A 20,652-nucleotide genomic window follows, 5' to 3' on the forward strand; every position below is an offset into this window, starting at 1 on the left:
TTGTCAATTTTTAATTTAAAATAGGTAATAGTAACTCTATGTAACATACTGTTTATAGACAAAGATGAGTATTCTTCAAGAGGTTTTACATTGTCTTTTTAGTAATAGTGCCGGAGCAGTTGGACACTCATAAGGCAAAAGAATAAACCTTAACCCAAACTTCACATCTTTCACAAAAATTAATTCAAAATGGGTTGTGAATTTAGTTATAAAACATAGGTCAGGCGCAGTGGCTCACACCTGTGACCCTAGCATTCTGGGAGACTGAGGCGGACAGATGACCTGAGGTCAGGAATTCAAGGCCAACCTGGCCAACATAATGAAGCCCCATCTCTACTAAAAAATACAAAAATTAGCTGGGCATGGTGGTGTTCACCTCTAGACCCAGCTAGTCTGGAGGCTGAGATGGGAGAATTGCTTGAATCCGGGAGGTGGAGGCTGCAGTAAGTTGCTATCATGCCCCTGCACTCCATCCTGGGCAACAGAGTGAGATTCCATCTCAAAAAATAAAATAACATAAAAAATAAAGCATAAAAGTATAAAACTTTTAGAAGAAACAGGAGATCTTTAAGATCTCAGGCTAAGCAAAGATCTCTAGGACATAATACCAAAAGCACCATACCTAAAAGAAAAAAATTGATAAATTGGATTTCATCAAAATTAAAAACTTTAACTCTGTGAAAGACACTATTAAAAGGATGAAAATATAAGCTACAGACAGGGAGAAAACATGTGCAAAGCATATATCTGTCAAAGATATTGTATCTAGAATGTATAAAGAACTCTCAAAACTCAACAATAAAAAACAATTCAGTTAGAAAATATGCCAAAGACATGAACAGACATTTCACCAAAAAGGAGATAAGATGGCAAATAGGCATGTGAAAAGATGTCTCACATCACCAGCCATTAGGGAAATGCAAATTAAAACCACAATGAGTTATCATTACATACCTATTAGAACAGCTAAAATAAAAAATAGAATACTAAATGTTGTCAAGGATTCACAGAAACTGGATGCTTCATAAACTGCTAGTGAGAGTTAAAATGATACAGCCACTCTGAAATACAGTTTATTAGGTTCTTTAAAAACTAAGCTTCCCATATGCCCTTGAGCTCAAGTGATCTGCCCATCTTGCCCTCCTAAAGTGCTGGAATTACAGGCGTGAGCCACTGCCCCTAGCCTCAACCTTTTTTTTTTTTTTTTTTTTTTTTAAATTTTTTAGATGGAGTCTCGCTCTGTCACCTAGCCTGGAGTACAGTGACTCCATCTCAGCTCACTGCAACCTCCGCCTCCCGGGTTCAAGAGATTCTCCTGCCTCAATCTCACGAGTAGCTGGGATTACAGGTGCCCACCACCATGCCCAGCTAATTTTTGCATTTTTTTTTTTTTTTTTGAGACGGAGTCTCGCTCTGTCGCCCAGACTGGAGTGCAGTGGCCGGATCTCAGCTCACTGCAAGCTCCCCCTCCTGGGTTTACGCCATTCTCCTGCCTCAGCCTCTGGAGTAGCTGGGACTACAGGCGCCCGCCACCTCGCCCGGCTAGTTTTTTGTATTTTTTAGTAGAGACGGGGTTTCACTGTGTTAGCCAGGATGGTCTCGATCTCCTGACCTCGTGATCCGCCCATCTCAGCCTCCCAAAGTGCTGGGATTACAGGCTTGAGCCACTGCGCCTGGCCAATTTTTGCATTTTTAATAGAAACGGGGTTTCACCTCGTTGACCAGGCTGGTCTGGAACTCTTGATCTCAGGTGATCCACCCGCCTCGGCCTCCCGAAGTGCTGGGATTACAGGCATGAGCCACCACACCTGACTGCCTCAACTTGATTTTTTAAAAATTTTTTGTAGAGATGGCAATCTCATTTTGTTGCCCAGGCTGGTCTACAACTCCTAGCCTCAAGTGATCCTCCCACCTTGGCCTCCCTGCCCTGGGATCACAAGCTTGACCCACTGTGCCTGGCCTAACAACTTTTCTTTCTCTCTCTCTCTTCTTCTTTTTTTTTTTTTTGGTGACAGGGTCTAGCTCTGCAGATTGCAGATCACTCAGGCTGGAGTGCAGTGATGCGATCTCAGCTCACTGCAACTTCAGACTCCCAGGCCCAAGCCGTTCTCACATCTCAGTCTTCCTAGTAGTTGGGACTACAGGTGTGCGCCACCATGCCCAGCTATTTTTTTGCTTTTTGTACAGATGGGGTTTCACCATCTTGTCCAGGCAGGCTGGTTTTGAACTCCTGAGCTCCAGCGATTCATCCACTTCAGCCTCCCAAAGAGCTGGGATTACAGGCGTGAGTCTCCACGCCCTGCCACACTTTATTTTTAATAGCCCAAGGTTAGAAACAAACTAAATACATGAATAAACTCTGTTTTATCCATACAACTTACTACCACTCCGCAATATAAAAGAATAAACTATTGATACATGCAGCAACTTGTACAGTTCTCCAGGTAATTATGCTGAGTGGAAAAAAGTAAATATATGATTCTATTTATATAATATTTTCAAAATGACAGAACTGTAGAGATGGAGAATAGATTGGTGCCAGGAAACAGGGTCAGGTTGAGGGGTGCAAATATGAAGGGGTGGCCCAAGAGAATTTCTTCATATCTTGACTGTGGTAGTAGTTACTTGAATCTATATATGGGATAAAATTGCATAAAACTATGCACACATACAAATGAATGCATGTAGAACAATGGCAACTGAATAAGATCTGTAATCTAGTTAGCAGTATTATACCAGTGTCAATGTCCTGGTTTTCATATTGTACTAACTACAGTTCAATATTGTGGGTCTGGGTCTATGTACTGTATTATAGTTGGGGGAGGCTAGGTGCAGGATACATGGGGCTGTAGTATCGCTTGTCTGCTTGGGGCCAGAAGTCAGAAGTGTCTTAGATTTTGGATTTTTTCAAATTTTGGAATATTTCCAGAATACATACTGGTTGAGCATCCCTGATTCAAAAATTTGAATTCCAATATGTTCCAGTGAGCATTTACTTTTAATGTCATATCAGTGCTCAGAAAGTTTCAAATTTTGGAGCATTTTGGATTTTCAGATTAGGGATATTCAACCTGTAGTACATATATATACTATTTTTGCAACTTCCTATGAGTCTAATTATTTAAGAATAAAAGTTTTAGCCAGGTGTAGTGGTGTGATTCTGTAATCCCAGTTACTTGGGAGACTGAGGCAAGAGGATCAATACTTGAGCCCAGGAATTCAAGACCAGCCTGGGCAACATAGCAAGTCCTTGTCTCCCAAAAGAAAAAAAAGTGGGGGGGTAAAAAGCTTATATATTGTACAGTGATAAATTTTATTAAGGTATACATATTTTTAATCTTATCCCAAATGTTACTGAAATTTGAAAAATGAAGTTTGTATTATTTTTTCATTTTTATGCATACTTTCGTTTTAAGCAATTTATATTATAGAAATTTAATTTTGTATTCTTTGTATTTCTACAATGTGTTGTCATGGGTCTAATATATTTAGAGCCCATCCCCCCAACTAATTAGCAGAACTGATAATAGAACTGCTGTTATTGAAGTTGCTGTAGTCTGTCCTGTAGTGACCTTCAGGCTTTAACCCTCCAGCTTTAGTTAAATTAAGCAGACACAGACCTTTGCTATGGAAACGATACAGAAGCATAACAAACAATTTGGCTTACTTTCTTCTGCGAAGCAGTGGGTGGACTGAAGAGAATATTGATACTGGTGAAAGTTTTTAGTGACTAGTGTTAACAGTAATAGTAATTTATTTATTGCCTACAACATAAATGCTTCTCTGGAAATCAGATGGGATAATAGTCTAATTAGTTTATTTGATCTTCCTTTAAAAATCTCTCAGAGAGAAAGGCATAGCCCTATTTTCCTTTTCCTTTTTTTTTTTTTTGAGATGGAGTCTCGCTGTGTTGCCCAGGCTAGAGCGCAGTGGCACGATCTCGGCTCACTGCCAGCTCCACCTTCCGGGTTCAGGCCATTCTCCTGCCTCAGCCTCCCAAGTACCTGGGACTACAGGCACCCGCCACCACGCCTGGCTAATTTTTTGTGTTTTTAGTAGAGACGGGGTTTCACCATGTTAGCCAGGATGGTTTCGATCTCCTGACCTTGTGATCCACCCGCCTCGGCCTCCCAAAGTGCTGGGATTACAGGTGCGAGACACCATGCCCAGCCGGCATAGCCCTATTTTTCCTATGTTATGGTATTATATATACATCTGGAGCAGATGTTGGTCAAAATATGTGTTATGAAATATATTCCCTTTGAAATCTTATATGTGCGAATACCTTCCTCCAACATCAGTTTATTTTATCAAAGTATAAAAAGCAAGTGGCTTATGACTTTGCCAAGCTGTTACACATGTCAGCCATCTAATATGACTAGGATTCTTTGGTATAGAGTACTTGCCGGTATGTTATTTGATATTTGGATGACTTAATAAGTAATAGCAAAATTTTTTATTTGTGTTCTCTATTTTAGATTTAACTACCTTATTTTGACCAGCTACTTGAATGCCTGTAATCTTTTGTTTTGTTTTTTCTTTTTCTGTATAAAAGCAAATTTCCTGTAACTCTTTGAAAAATAACGTATTGGCTAACTTCATGAGTTATTTTGCTTCACCAAATTGTACTCTGTTATTCTAAAATTTATTCTTTCAACAATGATTGAATGTGTGTAGCGTGCTAGGCGCTCTGCTAGGCTCTGGAGATAACAAGATAGATACTGTCCTCTTCACAGTACTCACAGGCAAGTGGTAAAGTTGTTGCTGTTGCTGTTTATTTCTCCACTAGATGAACAGTTGGTCATGTAGAATAATGTGTTAAATTTATGATTAAATATGAAAGAGCAACAGGTATTCCAAAAAGGAATGACTAATCACTTAATAGCCATGAATTTGAGGAAGTTGCCTGATCATTGTTAGCTTCAGGTTCTTTAACTGTGAACTAAAAAAAAAAAAAAGACATATAGTCCACAGGAGTTTTAGGATGCAATGAACTATAACCACTCTCTACCTTCATTTTTTTATCTCTGGGTATAAATCTGGATGAATCTCATGTGGCATTATTACTTACCCCATCTACCTCCACATAAACCCAAAGAGTAATGGCTGAAATTTGTTTTTGCACAGATACACATAAAATATATGCTCAAACTTTTCCAATTTCTTTTTAGTTATTGATTATTTAGGATTTATTTATTTATTTAGAGATGGAGTTTCGCTCTTGTTGCCCAGGCTGGAGTGCAATGGCGTGATCTTGGCTTACCACAATCTCTGCCTCCCAGGTTCAAGCAGTTCTCCTGCCTCAGCCTTCCGGAGTAGCTGGGATTACAGGCATTTGCCACCATGCCTGGCTAATTTTGTATTTTTAGTAGAAACGGGGTTTCTCCATGTTGGTCAGGCTGGTCTCGAGCTCCTGACCTCAGGTGATCCGCCGGTCTTGGCCTCCCAAAGTGCTGGGATTACAGGCGTCAGCCATCACACCTGGCCTAGGCTTTATTTTTGTTATTGTGATCCTGTTGGCATTTTATAGTTTTATGGAATAGTTTCCATTAATTAAAGCTTTGAAATTTATTTTTACACTAAAATTTGTAAAAAAAATCACAAATTAGAATACTGATAGATTTCTTGACTACATAAAAATTAAAATATTTACAGAAAATGGAAACATAAATGTAATAAATTGAACACGTTTACTTTCACTAAACATAAGACAACTGTAGCTTAAGCCTGCTGGCAGGTGAGAAAAAACCAATAAGCAGCACAAGTCATTTTGCATCTAAGAGCTCTGGAAGGGTTCAGGAATTTGAGATACTGAGTATCTCTGAAAGTGGGATGTGAGGTGAGACTGAAAACAAGAAGATTGGATAAAAAGTCTATAAAAACCGGGCGCCGTGGCTCACGCCTATAATCCCAGCCCTTTGGGAGGCCGAGACGGGCGGATCACGAGGTTAGGAGATCGAGACCATCCTGGCTAACACTGTGAAACCCCGTCTCTACTAAAAATACAAAAAATTAGCCGGGCATGGTGGCGGGCGCCTGTAGTCCCAGCTACTCAGGAGGCTGAGGCAGGAGAATGACATGAACCTGGGAGGCGGAGCTTGCAGTGAGCCAAGATTGTGCCACTGCACTCCAGCCAGGGCAACAGAGCAAAACTCCGTCTCAAAAAAAAAAAAAAAAAAAAAAAAAGTTTATAAAAGAAGGAGCTAAGCCTGGGCGCGGTGGTTCACACACCTGTAATCCTAGCACCTTAGGAGGCTGAGGCGGGTGGATCACGTCAGGGTAGGAGTTTGGGACCACCTGGCCAACATGGTGAAACCCTGTCTCTACTAAAAATACAAAAAGTTAGCTGGGTGTGGTGGCTCATGCTTGTAGTTCCAGCTACTCAGGAGGCTGAGGTAGGAGAATTGCTTGAACCTGGGAGGTGGAGGTTGGAGCGCCACTGCACTCCAGCCTGGGCAGCAGAGCGAGACTCTGTCTCAAAAAGAAAAAAAAATTAAGTTGAATTTAAAAAGGAGTTAAATTTCCCAGATGTTTCTTACTTGTGTGTTACAGCCTAGTGATAATGCCTGTCTTACCCTGAGAGAATCTGGTGATTCTATAGAATGAAGTGGAGGTTCTAGATTCTAGAAGAGCTAAAGGCAAGGCTTAATGATCTGTTCTTAAAATGGGGGAGGGGTGGGTGGAAGGGAAGGCATAATGGTATAATGGAAGTCTGCATACTGAATTGCGAGACCTCTGACCATTTTCTTAGTTCCTACAATGCTTGCAATAGGTTTATTATGCTCTCTAGGCAGAAGACTGCAGGATGTGTTTTAGGCAAACTCACTGGTCCAGTAGAAAAGACCTGTAGATTGTAAGAAATAAACTTTACTTTTAACATGTTTAAGTTACTGTTACTTTGGATTTTTGTTTATGCAGCCAAACTTAATCCTAATATAGAAGGCAATTATTAATTGTAACCAAATAAGTTATATGAAAAAGGAAATATAATTAAAATACACTGCATGGCTGAGCTGCAAGTAACATATATACAGTTATAATGCAAACATTGAAAGTTCAAAAGATAATATATTTAACCTTGAAAAACATTAGGAAATAGCAGTATTAACATGTTCCTTAGAAATATAGAAGTAAGTTCCAAAAGAAACGGTGAAAAGGCTTACAAATGGTTGCCTTTTGAGGAGCAGAAATTGATCCAGAATCGGTGATAAATGGAAAACAAAACCCATATTTATAACTTGTAAGGCAGACAAAGGGTTAATATGCTTAGTATATATAAAGGGCTTATAAAATTAATAATACTAAAATCAAAACAGAAAATGAGCAAATCATATAAACAGTCACAAAGGGGAAAAGTCTGTGTAGACTATTACCACTTCTCTGTTCTTTGCTTTTTTGATAGGTTAAAAATGGTTTTCTTATTTATTTGATATCTAATAAGCTTGAGCATTTTTCCATTTATTTATTAGCTATTTTTTCCTGCTTTATATGCTCTACTTTTATCCTTTGAGAAGGGTAGTTGAAATTATGATTTGTCATCTTCCTTGAATGTGGAATTGTTTCTGCAGTATGAATTATAATAAAGAATCTTGCCTCTTGCAAAACATTGTTATAAACCTTTGGTGAGGTCTTTGTGCCTCTTGGGTTACAAGTCTTCTAGACCAGTGGTTCTCAACTCTTATCAGACCCAGCCCGACTCTCAAAAAAAGCCCCACATCCATTTTGTAATGCTACTTTATTAACATGAAATGGAAATTTAGAGATAATACAGTTAGGCCAGGCACAGTGGCTCATGCCTGTAATAGCATTTTGGAAGGCCAAGGTAGGAAGATTGCTTGAAACCAAGAGTTTAAGACTAGCCAGGGCAACCTAGCGAGACTTCTATATCTACAACAACAACAAAAAATAAGCCAGGTTTGGAGGCACACTCCTGAAGTCCTAGCTACTCTAGAGACTGAAATGGAAGGATCCTTTGAGCCCAGAAGCTCAGGTTTGTGTTGAGCTATGATTGTCCCATTGCACTCTATCTTAGGTGACATAGCAAGACCCTGAATCCAAAAAAAAAAAGTGATATAATTGACTACATGTATAATTTTAAGAATATCAGTTATAATGCAATACTATTAAGAGGAAAAAATATATAAACTACATTATAGTTGATATGGTTTGGCTATGTCTCCACCCAAAATCTCATCTTGAATTGTAATCCGCATAATTCCCACGTGTCAAGGGAGAGACCAGATGGGGGTAATTGAATCATGGCTGTGGTTTCCCCTTACTGTTCTCTTGATAGTAAGTTCTCATGAGATCTGATGGCTTTATAAGTGTTTGGTAGTTTTTCCTGTATTCATTCTCCCTCCTGCCACCTTGTGAAGAAGGTGCCTTGGTTCCCCTTTACCTTCCACCATGACTGTAAGTTTCCTGAGGTCCCCCTAGCCATGGGGGACTTTGAGTCAATTTAACCTCTTTCCTTTATAAATTACCCAGTCTTGGGCAGTTTCTTATAGCAGTATGAGAATGGACTAATACAGTAGTTTAAAAGCATGACTGTGCATTGTGGCTCACACCTGTAATCACAGCTACTTGGGTGGCTGCGGCAGGAGGACGTTTGAGTCCAGGAGTTCGAGACCAGCTTGAGCAAAGTAGTGGGCCCCCATCTAAAAAAAAAAAAAAAGTTTCAAAGTGAAAAGGCTTGATAATGACTATAGAAGACACAGTGAAGTAGTTGGACACTTACACCTGCTTGATAATGACTAGAAGACACAGTGAAGTAGTTAGACACACCTGCACTATCAGTGTGAGTGTTGCCAGGTACAAAGGCAGGCGTTTGATCATCACCCTAAATTCCCTGAGTGGCATTACTGAAAATGATATGATTTTCTGAAATGATGAGCTCTTTTCCTGGTAAGTTGTACTCATGAAAAATTCATGTATGTTAAAACTGCGTCATTTGGGGGTATTAATATATAGTAAGGAGTTCTAAGTTTATAAACATTTTACTTATACATGAATGTCTGATGGGATATTCTCAAGTTCTGTGAGATGTAGACTATTCACTTTGAAGAACTGTAGTTATCCCATGTATTGAGTGAAATTTGAATCTCTGGCCCTCTCTCCTTAAGTACCTATAGTGCACGCCACTTATGTTGGCAACTAAACACATCTTCACAACATTTAAAAAATGCCTCTGCTCTACCACCACCTTCCCCTGCAGAGGGTGATACTGTCCAAGTTAAGAAATACCATTCTAGGCTGGGCACAGTGGCTCACGCCTATCATCCCAGCACTTTGGGAGACCGAGGCGGGTGGATCACCAGAGGCCAGGAGTTTGAGACCAGCCTAGCCAACATGGTGAAACCCCGTCTCTACTAAAAATACAAAAATTAGCTGGGTGTGATGGCAGGTACCTGTAATCCCAGCTACTTGGAAGGCTGAGGCAGGAGAATCACTTGAACCTGGGAGGCAGAGGTTCCAGTGAGCCTAGATTGCGCCGCTGCACTGTAGCCTGACAGACAAAGTGAGTGAGGCTCTGTTTCAAAAAAAAAGAAAAGAAAAAAAAAAGTTAGGGCACAGTGACTCACGCCTATAATCCCAGCACTTTGAGAGGCCGAGGTGGACGGATCACTTGAGGTCAGGAGTTCAAGACCAGCCTGGCCAACATGTTGAAACACCATCTCTACTAAAAATACCCCCCCCAAAAAAAAAAAAAAATTAGCTGGGCATGGTGGTGTGTGCCTGCAGTCCCAGCTATTAGGAAGGCTGAGGCAGGAGAATCACTTGAACCGGGGAAGCGAATATTGCAGTGAGTCGAGATCATGCCACCGCACTCCAGCCTGGGCAACAGAGTGAGACTGTCTCAAAAAAAAAAAAAAAAAAAAAAAGTACCATTCTACTGGATGTTAAAGCATTTGCTAGGAAGAAAAAGAAATACCATTCTAAACCAGGGGTTGTCAAAATATGGCTTTTATAGGCCAAAATGGGCCCTACACCTGGTGTTTTGTTTTTAAAGAGAAAGAACCTTGCTCTCGCCCAGGCTGGAGTGTAGTGGTGCAATCATAGCTCACTGCAGCCTTGAACTGGCCTCAGAGGCAGGAATGATCCTCCTGCCTCAGTCTTTCAGGTGGCTGGGACTACAGGTACATGCCTTCACATTGGCTCTACCTGTTTTTGTATAGCTTGTGATCTAGGAGTGGTTTTTATACATTTTTACATGGTTGGAGTAAAAAAAATCAAAAGAATACTATTTTGTTATTTGAAAATTATGTGGAATTCCACACTAAGCATCCATAACTATTGTTTTTCATTTATGTATTGACTGGTTACTTTTGTGTTACAATGACAGAGTAAGGCAGAGAACATAAGTGGCACTCTCATCACTTCACACTACTGCTCAGGGCAGTACAAATCACAGTGATGCAGTTAAAACTCAGTAGTGTTTCAAGTGCCACATATATTGCTACATTGGGACTTTAAAAAAATAATAATCAGCCGGGCATGGTGGCTCACACCTGTAATCCCAGCACTTTGGGAGGCCGAGGCGGGCGGATCACGAGGTCAGGAGATCAAGACCATCCGGGCTAACATAGTGAAACCCCATCTCTACTAAAAATGCAAAAAATTAGCCGGGCGTGGCAGCGGGCGCCTGTAATCCCAGCTACTTGGGAGGCTGAGGCAGGAGAATGGCGTGAACCCAGAGGCGGAGCTTGCAGTGAGCCGAGATCGCGCCACTGCACTCCAGCCTGGGCGACTGAGCGAGATTCCGTCTCAAAAAAAAAAAAAAAAAATAATAATAATAATAATCAGTACATACTCATCATGTCAAGAAAAAGAAAGCAGATATCGAATGTCATTATTTTGAGGCACAGTGGACTGTGTGTTATCTTGTTATCAAATTAGATAGCAGGCTGGGTGCAGTGGCTCACGCCTGTAATCTCAGCACTTTGGGAGACTGAGGCAGGTGGATCACCTGAGGCCAGGAGTTCAAGACCAGCATGACCAACAAGGTGAAACCCCATCTCTATTAAAAATACAAAAATTTAGCTGGGCATGGTGGCGCACACCTGTACTCGCAGCTACTTGGGAGGCTGAGTCAGGAGAATTGCTTGAACCCAGGAGGGGTTGCAGTGAGCCTGGGTGGCACCATTGCACTCCAGGCTGGGTGACAGAGTGAGGCTCCATCCCCTCCTCCCCCCCCCCCAAAAAAGGTTAGATAGCAAAGCATTGTATTTATTGTGCCATAGCATTATAGCTGGGCTAAAAGCATGTACATCTTATGTAACCTCATATTTCCATATAGATGTCTCACTGTTACCTTGACTACAGTGTGACCAGCATTGACATCATTTTTTTCCAAAATCAGTGACTTCTTCACATTAGTATTTTTTTAAGAGACAATGTCTCACACTCTGTCACCCAACCTGGAGTTTAGTGGCATAATCATAGCTCACTGTAACCTTGAACTCTGGGATCAGGCAACCCTCCCACCTTAGCTTTCCAAAGTAGCTAGGACTACAGGAGCACACCACCATGCTCAGCTAGTGTGTGTGTGTGTGTGTGTGTGTGTGTGTGGAGAGGGGGGTCTCATTGTGTTGCTGGTCTTGAACTCCTGGCCTCAAGCAGTTCCTCCTGCCTCAGCCTCCCAAAGTGTTGAGATTACTGGTGTGAGCCATGATGGCCAGGCCTATACTTTGTTTGCTAGTGATACCATCATTCTCCTGGGTACTGAAGCTCAGAACTTCTGACTTATTTGATCCCTCTTTTATTCTATGTATAGTTAGTTACGAAAATCTCTTTAGGGCCTTCTAGGAAAGATTTATTGCATTCATCCCTTTCCATTTCTATTTTCTATTTATGATCCTGCCTCCACCCTAGTTTAAACTTTCAGCACACATGATTTTAGTGCTTCAGCTCTCTCAACTTGTTTCCATGATTTCATCCTTTCTCTTTCATAGAGCCTTAATTGATTTTTATCATATGCTTACCTGAAGCTCCTGAAAGGGCAGGAATTTATTCTTAATATAGGATGTAGGCAAGCGCAAGATAAGGAGACAGATACGATATTTTAAATATTGTAGTCTCCTCTGAGGGAACTGACCTTTATGTATTTGAATCAAGTCAAGTAGCATGAAGATCAGAGGGAATGATATTTCAGAGGGATAAAATATTTAGTGTGAAAGCCCTGACAGTAGGAATGAGCTTGAGTGGTTCATGCAATAAGGCCAGTAAGGCTAGAGCAGACTGTGGAAGGGAGGGAGTAGGCAAAGGTAAGGCCAACAATTTAGCCAGGGCCTTAATCACCTTATGCTGTGTAAACCATCATAGGGAATTTGAATTAGTTCTAAATGTGAAGGGAAGCCATTAGAGAGTTCTGAGCAGGGGAGTCAAAGTTATCCAATTCATGTTAACAAGTTTATTCTGACTCTTGGATAGAGAATGGGCTATAGGGCAACAAGAGGGAAGACAGAGCAGTTATAAGGCTATTGCAATAGTCCAGCTTTAATTGCTTCTTTATAAATGTTACAGCACTGAAAAATATCCTGGGTAAAATTATATTACCCAATAATAGGCAAAAGTCTTAATGTCTTCTTCTGGGTACAGGGAGGATAACCAATAAATTATGAAGTTGCCTGGCTACAAATTCCACTGTAAAGCCAAGACTGGGCAAGTGGAGGGGAATAAAACTCACCTGTAAGACTCCACCAAATACAAGAAGGCTACCATCCCAAGGAGGAGAAGGCATGGCAGGAGAACTGAGACCCCCTCTCTTCATAGTTTTACCTGCTGAAGGCAGAAACCCTTAGGCACTTAGGCTCTCATTTACAAAGACTGGAGTATTATCAGGAGAGCTGAAAGAAATCTCTCCAAGCCAATCTCAAAAGACCCAAGATCTAGTAACAAAGCTGAAGAGATACCCTGAGGCTCAGAAACAAAGAGCAAGACTGAAGAGCATAGAGAAATCCTCATAGATTAAAAAATCAGCAGCCAGGTGGTAAATCAGAGGAAGATCTTCCAACAGTTTCAAGGATTGGAGACTTGGTTGTGAAGCATAGGTAGATCTCTGGTTGTGAAGCATAGGTAGACCTCTGGAATCTTGCCAGCTCTCAGATTCCGTGCCAGGCAAAAGAGAGAGACATTCCACCCGCCAGGCCTTTGAAGCCAGTGCTATACTGAATCAGACTATTCCTTCAGTTAAAGTCCAGACACAGTTTAAGAACTGTGACCTTACAAAAGAAATAGCATGCCCCTTTCTGGAGGTAAATATTTTCTGCTTGAGTCTCTAGACTTTTTTATACTAAAGGTCCATTAAAACAATAAACAACCACACACACACACACACACACACACACACACACACACACACACGAAAATGTGGCCCACATTAAAGAGAGAAAACACTCAATGGTAGCAGACTGAGAGAAGGCTTAGATTAGATATTGGAAAGAGACTTTGGAATTACTATAATAGAACTCCTAAATTACCTTGAGGAAAAGGTGGGCTCTGTATACATGAAGAGATGGAAGAATTTCAGTAGGGCAGGGACAGTTTTTTTTTTTTTTAGTCAAATGGATTGGCTGAGCGTGGTGGCTCACGCCTGTAATCCCAGCACTTTGGGAGGCTGAGGCAGGTGGATCGCCTGAGGTCAGGAGTTTGAGACCAGCCTGGCCAACATGGTGAAACAGCATCTCTACTAAAAATATAAGAATTAGCTGGGTGTGGTGGCAGGCACCTGTAATCCCAGCTTCTTGGGAGGCTGAGGCAGGATAATTGCTTGAACCCGGGAGGTGGAGGTTGCAGTGAGCCAAGATCGTGTCACTGCACTCCAGCCTGTGGGACAAGAGCAAGACTTCGTCTCAAAAACAACAACAAACAAATGGATAATGATGGGGACAAAGATGCAAGAGAAGAAAACTGCAAACCAATATCCTTCATGAATATACATGCAACAGTCTTCAACAAAAGGCTCAGCAACCAAATCCAGCAGCACACTACAAAAGATTATACACCATGATCAAGTGGGATCTGTCCCAGGAAAGCAAGAGTGGTTCAACATATGAAAATTAATCTATGTAATATATCACATAGTAGAATGAAGGGAAAAACCATGTGGTCATCTCAGTTGATAGAGAAAAAAACCTTTGACAAAATTCAGCAGCCTTTCATGATTTAAAAAAAAGCAAAACAGCCAGACGCAGTGGCTCATGAGTGCCTGTAATCCCAAGCACTTTGGGAGGCCAAGGCGGGCGGATCACCTGAGGTCAGGAGTTCAATATTGGCCTGGCCAACATGGTGAAACTCCCTCTCTACTAAAAATACAAAAATTAGCTGGGCATGGTGGCGGGCTCCTGTAATCCCAGCTACTCAGGAGGCTGAAGCAGGAAAATTGCTTGAACCCAGGAGGTGGAGGTTGCAGTGAGCCGAGATCGCACCACTGTACTCCAGCCTGGGTGACACAGCGAGACTCCGTCTCAAAAAAAAAAAAAAAGCAAAACAAAACAGCAAACTGGGAATAGAGGGGAATCTTGAAAAACCCACAGCTTGGCCGGGCGCGGTGGCTCAAGCCTGTAATCCCAGCACTTTGGGAGGCCGAGACGGGCGGATCACAAGGTCAGGAGATCGAGACCATCCTGGCAAACACGGTGAAACCCCGTCTCTACTAAAAATACATAAAAAACTAGCTGGGCGAGGTGGTGGGCGCCTGTAGTCCCAGCTACTCGGGAGGCTGAGGCAGGAGAATGGAGTAAACCCGGGAGGTGGAGCTTGCAGTGAGCTGAGATCCGGCCACTGCACTCCAGCCTGGGCTACAGAGCGAGACTCCGTCTCAAAAAAAAAAAAGAAAAACCCACAGCTAACATCATACTTAATGGTTAAAGACTGAAAGGTTTCCCTCTAACGTCAGGAACAAGACAAGGATGCTTGCTTTCACTACTGCGATTCAGCTTTATGCTATAAGTCCTAGCCAGAGCAATTAGGCAATAAAAAAGAAAAAAAAAAGACATAGAAAACAAAGGCACAGACACATTCTCTCTCTCTCTCTCTCTCTGTCTCTATCTGCCTCTGTCTCTCTCTCTCTCTCCCCCCTTTCTCTCTCCCTCTCTCCCCGCCTCTCTCTCTCCCTCTCTCCCCGCCTCTCTCTCTCCCTCTGTCTCTCTCCTTCTCTCCCTCTCTGTCTGTCTGTCTGTCTGTCTCTCCCCTGAAGATTGTTGAAATTGTTTGCTTAAGTAGGCATTTAACTTGGTTGGAGTCAGCCTGGAAAACTTCTCTCCCTGAGGTTGGTGGCAGCTCAAAATCTCATTTCAGTTTTAGCCTTAGCTAGGCTGCTTGGGGTCTGTCCTGTTTGATCATGTTTCAGAAGTCAGCCAAAGAAAGGTTTGGGCAGAGTTTCTATGTGTAGCTTGGAGCTCCCTGCCTCTGACTCCTTTCTGGGGTTTCCTTATCACTTTCCAGAGGCTTTGGGCTGTAGGTTTGGTGTTTTCTGTTTTTTGTTTTGTTTTGTTTTGTTTTGTGTGTCTTTTTTTTTTTGAGACAGAGTCTTGCTCTGTCACCCAGGCTATAGTGCAGTGGTTCAATCTCGGCTCACTGCAACCTCCACCTTCCGGGTTCGCAATTCTCCTGCGTCAGCCTCCCGAGTAGCTGGGACTACAGGTGCATGCCACCATGCCTGGCTAATTTTTTGTATTTTTAGTAGAGACAGGGTTTCACTGTGTTAGGATGGTCTTGATCTCCTGACCTCGTGATCCACCCGCCTCGGCCTCCCAAAGTGCTGAGATTACAGGTGTGAGCCACCGCGCCCGGCCACGGGCTATAGGTTTTTTATGGGAGTTTTAGCTGGTCTGTAAGGCATGGACTATGGCTTTTTCTCAGGTTAAAAGCCATAAAAACAGGAAACATGCCCTTTGTAATAACACATATGTTATAACGTGTATATTTCAACTCGCCTCCAGTATCTGCTTGTTTTTGGTTGCTCTCCATCAGGTCATTTTTTATGTTTTTTCCAGTTTATAGTTGTTATCTGCAGGAAGATGGGTCAAGTCGGTGCTACTCAGCCATCCATGTCTCCCTAAGTGCTATTTGTATACATCTTCAAGTTCTATTTCTTTTAATTGCCTGCTTTCTTGTGATCACTGTTTTTGCCTCCAGCAGCTCTCCCATGTCAGTCTAACATAGTTAACCTTAGCAGTAGTGAAGGATACCAAGGAAAGTCAGTTAGCCCAGGCCTGTTAAGTCAGTTGAAATTGTAAGTTTATAATATATACAATAGGGGTTTTCAGACTCTTTCTACTAAAACAAAGTGCCTCTGATTTAACAGTCTGTTAGAGGACCTTCCCATATACCCAAATCTTGAGGTCCAGTCTGAATGGTTAATGTTGCCCAGAGAGCAGAATCAGTATTTCTTTTGTGTTTTCTACAGCAGAGTCAGAAAGCTTTGTACAATTTTGGTCTATCTAGATATTTATCTTAAAAAAAAAAACAAAACCCACATCCCTTTATGTAACATATACAATGTTTTATTTCTTAAAGAAATTTGGAGGGCTGCTCACTGGTTACTTTTGGTTGTATTTTTTGAAATAATATTTTGTGTATCAATAGTATATGATAGAGATATAATAGACTTACTATTGTTGGCTTATTGTAAAATGCAAATGGATAATGAATTGTGCTTTTCTATGTTTATTCTTCCTGATTAGCTCCTGGGCTATAACGAAAAGCCGATAAATCTACAAATGTTTATTGGGACAGCAGATGATCGATATTTACGACCTCATGCATTTTACCAGGTGCATCGAATCACTGGGAAGACAGTCGCTACTGCAAGCCAAGAGATAATAATTGCCAGTACAAAAGTTCTGGAAATTCCACTTCTTCCTGAAAACAATATGTCAGCCAGGTATTTTGAAATATACCTAAAATGTGCAGTTCTTTTTTTCTCTATACTTTCAGAAAAAAAGTAAATATATTTTTGAATATAAATATAAAATATTGTTCTAATGGTATTACGTAAATAATGTACATTTAGTACATTTTCTGAGAGTGGTAGCATATTTCCAGAAGGAAAATTCAATTCAGTAAGTGTTTCTATACTATATACTACCAGGCAAGCCATTATCCTAGGTAAGAGAGATATAAATACTGTATCTGGATTTTCATCAAATGGCCCACAGTCTATCTAATAGGGTAGACAATAAATAATTATGATACAATTACGATTTTTTTATTTCTTTAAGAAAAACTTTTGACTTTACCTCCAGGCATCCCACTTGACCCATTTCCAAATAAGATAAGGTGGCCAACTTCTGAAAGAGAATGCAATAGAGTTTTGTACCGAAGGATCAGTTAGGATTATATATAGTTGCCTCTAATAGAAACCTGATATGCAGTGGCTTGAACAGTTAGAGGTTTAGTGTTTTATCACATAAAAGAAATATACAGGTAGACATTTTAGGGCTAGCACAGTAGCTGCGTAAGTCATTAGGGCCCCAAGCAAGTTTTTTCTTCTCTGACATCTTTAGCATGTGGTTTCCATCCTAAAGATTGTCTTACGATCAAAAATGGCTGCTGGAGCTCTAGCCATGACATCCTTATTACCAGAAGGGATAATAAAGAGAAAGGTGTGGAGGAAAGGTAAAAGGGAACTTCCATTGGAGTTGAATCCTCTTTTAAGAGCCTTTCCCTAAAACCTACTTAACAACTCTACATCTCATTGATCATGCTTATATGTAAGGAACACATAGTTATGTTTACCAGAACACATTGTCACCTCAAATAATTTAGGGAGGCCAAACACCATGGCTCATGCCTGTAATCCCAGTACTTCAGGAGGCCGAGGCAGGCGAATCACCTGAGCTCAGGAGTTTGAGACTAGCCTGAGCAACATGGCGAAACCCTGTCTCTACTAAAATTACAAAAATTAACCGGGTGCAGTGGTGCCTGTCTGTAGTCCTAGCTGCTTGGGAATCTGAGGTGGGAGAATCGCTTGCCCGGGAGGCAGAGGTTGCCATTAGCCGAGATAGTGCCACTACACTGCAGCCTAGGCAAGAGTGAGATCCTGTCTTTAAAAACAAAAAACAAACAAAACAATGTAGGGGCCTGTTACTAAGGAAGAAGTAAAGAAGGATATTGAGTAGGCACCTATCAATGGGTAGTAGGCACAACCAGGCATGGGAAACTTAGATTTTTATTACAGAAATTGTTTTCAAACTACACTACAGACTTTTTTTTTTTTTTTTTTTTTTTGAGACGGAGTCTCGCTCTGTTGCCCATGCTGGAGTGCAGTGGCATGATCTTGGCTCACTGCAAGCTCCGCCTCCTGGGTTGATGCCATTCTCCTGCCCCAGCCTCCCGAGCAGCTGAGACTACAGGCGCCCACCACCACGCCTGGCTAATTTTTTTGTATTTTTAGTAGAGATGGGGTTTCACCGTGTTAGCCAGGATGGTCTCGATCTCCTGACCTCGTGATCTGCCCATCTTGGCCTCCCAAAGTGCTGAGATTACAGGCGTGAGCCACCGCACCTGGCCCACAGACCTTTCTTAAGGTGGGAATAACATCCATCCCAGGCTACTGCAAGAACGGTACTCAAGAACCCAACCCAGCAAATCATTGCAAAGGGGCTGTGACGGAGTTTTTTCATGGCAAAGGCAGATAGCTAAGCTGATAATCTCTACTCTTAATTTTTTTTTTTTTTTTTTTTGAGACGGAGTCTCGCTCTGTCGCCCAGGCTGGAGTGCAGTGGCCGGATCTCAGCTCACTGCAAGCTCCGCCTCCCGGGTTTACGCCATTCTCCTGCCTCAGCCTCCTGAGTAGCTGGGACTACAGGCGCCCGCCACCTCGCCCGGCTAGTTTTTTTTTTGTAGTTTTAGTAGAGACGGGGTTTCACTGTGTTAGCCAGGATGGTCTCGATCTCCTGACCTCGTGATCCACCCGTCTCGGCCTCCCAAAGTGCTGGGATTACAGGCTTGAGCCACCGCGCCCGGCCTTTTTTTTTTTTTTTAAAGACAGTCTCAGTCTGTTGCGCAGGCTGGAGTACAGTGGCACCATCTTGGCTCACTACAACCTCTGCCTCCCAGGCTCAGGTGATTCTCGTGCTTCAGCCACCCAAGTAGCTGAGATTACACACTGTGCGCCACCACTCCTGGCTAATTTTTGTATTTTTAGTAGAGACAGGGTTTTGCCATGTTGACCAGGCTGGTCTCGAACTCCTGGCCTCAAACAGTCCACCTGCTTTAGCCTCCCAAAGTGCTGGGAATGTAGATGTGAGCCACTGCACCGGCCTTAAACATTTGTGTTCTATAATGTAGAAAGAACTTTGGAATCTCAGCCTGTATTTATTCAGATACTCGAGCAAAACTTTTTCTTGAGAAAAATATTGACACCAGGCATCCTATTGGACACATTTTCAAATAAGGTAAGGTGCCCAACCTCTGAATGAGAATGCAGGTAGCCTTCTTCCCTTTTGTTCTGGCATCTTACTTTTTTATATAGCATCAGAAGCATGTGATATGTGATTAGTCAGTTGTAGAGGGACATTTAAAAATCACCTTTGAACTATCTTTTTCCAAAAACTCAAGAAATTGATCCCTAGACGATAGTTTGCAGGCCATGTTTGCGTTCATTCCTCTGGATATTCAAAGCACGATATTCGAATCAAGTTAAATAGAAAAATTACAAGTTTATTCTGTTTCTTGACTTAAGGGACAGTATGAGAAATAGCCATAAACATACTTCATAATCTGAAAAACCACTATTAAAGACAGTTTCTCTTAGGTTGGTCACTATTGCATGCATGTGTGCATGCACACACACACACACAGTCCTTTCAACTTAAAGGAAAAATGTTAGTGTTTCCTGATGGCGTGGTAGATTTTGCTTTACCATACAACAAACGGCCTATAACAACTTTATCACATTTACTTTTAGCCTTGGCTTCCAGGAACTTCATAGTCAAGCTCATTTACAGTAATTATAGTAATTTCTTCAACTCTAGACTTGGATTTACTTCCTATTGTGTTTTAAAATTTTTTCTATTTATTTTTTCTTGGCTTTATTTGTATCTATATTGTACAATGCCTCATATCCTTTCTGAAAATAGTATATAAACCAATAAATAGAAAAGAGTACATTAATTTCTGTGAAAAATTATCAAGAAATTGGGAAAGGCTCATATCCCAAATAATGTGAAAGAATTGGAGCAGTAGGATCTAAATTTACCTGTCTCCTCCATCATCTTCCATTTACTAGCATGTGGAACAAGGGTAATAGTCATAATTTATGTCCCTTCCTCAGCCAGATCTGGCATATACTGTCTGTGTGTATTAGACCAGAAAGGACCAGGCTGCAGAAATACCACTTGACTAGTAACATACAGCTAGTCCTCCCCCTGCAACCCTACCACACACATACCTGAAACTTCTTGACCATTCAGTCTGCTCTGTACTGGTAGATTGTGGAACAGGAGTTCTGTAGGACCCAAGCATTATGTATATTGGAGAGAGGATTAAATAAGGGGAAACTAGGATGTTACTAAACCTAAGAAACCTTTTTTAGGTCCTGTAGGTAACAGGGTAGCTAATGATGAATGAGCCTATTTACTCAGTAGCTAATTGTTAGGATAGACTAGTATCCTAGTAGCTTGTTGAATGTAACTATATTATTCAGTA

At 41.5% G+C, this 20,652-nt stretch overlaps 1 protein-coding gene across 4 annotated transcripts in view; it reads left to right on the plus strand.

Moving 5' to 3' along the window:
- NFATC3 (nuclear factor of activated T cells 3) overlaps positions 1 to 20,652 on the plus strand; it is a 155,260-nt gene that overhangs the window by 68,539 nt on the left and 66,069 nt on the right. For 3 of the 4 annotated variants that reach the window (XM_050773316.1, XM_050773317.1, XM_050773319.1), the window contains exon 4: positions 16,686 to 16,885. In XM_050773316.1, coding sequence (XP_050629273.1) covers positions 16,686 to 16,885 — 200 coding nt within the window. The remainder of the gene's footprint in view (positions 1 to 16,685; positions 16,886 to 20,652) is intronic. The other variant, XM_050773318.1, reaches the window with a different exon arrangement.

This window comes from Macaca thibetana, chromosome 20 (genome assembly GCF_024542745.1).
Source record: "Macaca thibetana thibetana isolate TM-01 chromosome 20, ASM2454274v1, whole genome shotgun sequence".
NCBI lineage: Eukaryota > Metazoa > Chordata > Mammalia > Primates > Cercopithecidae > Macaca > Macaca thibetana.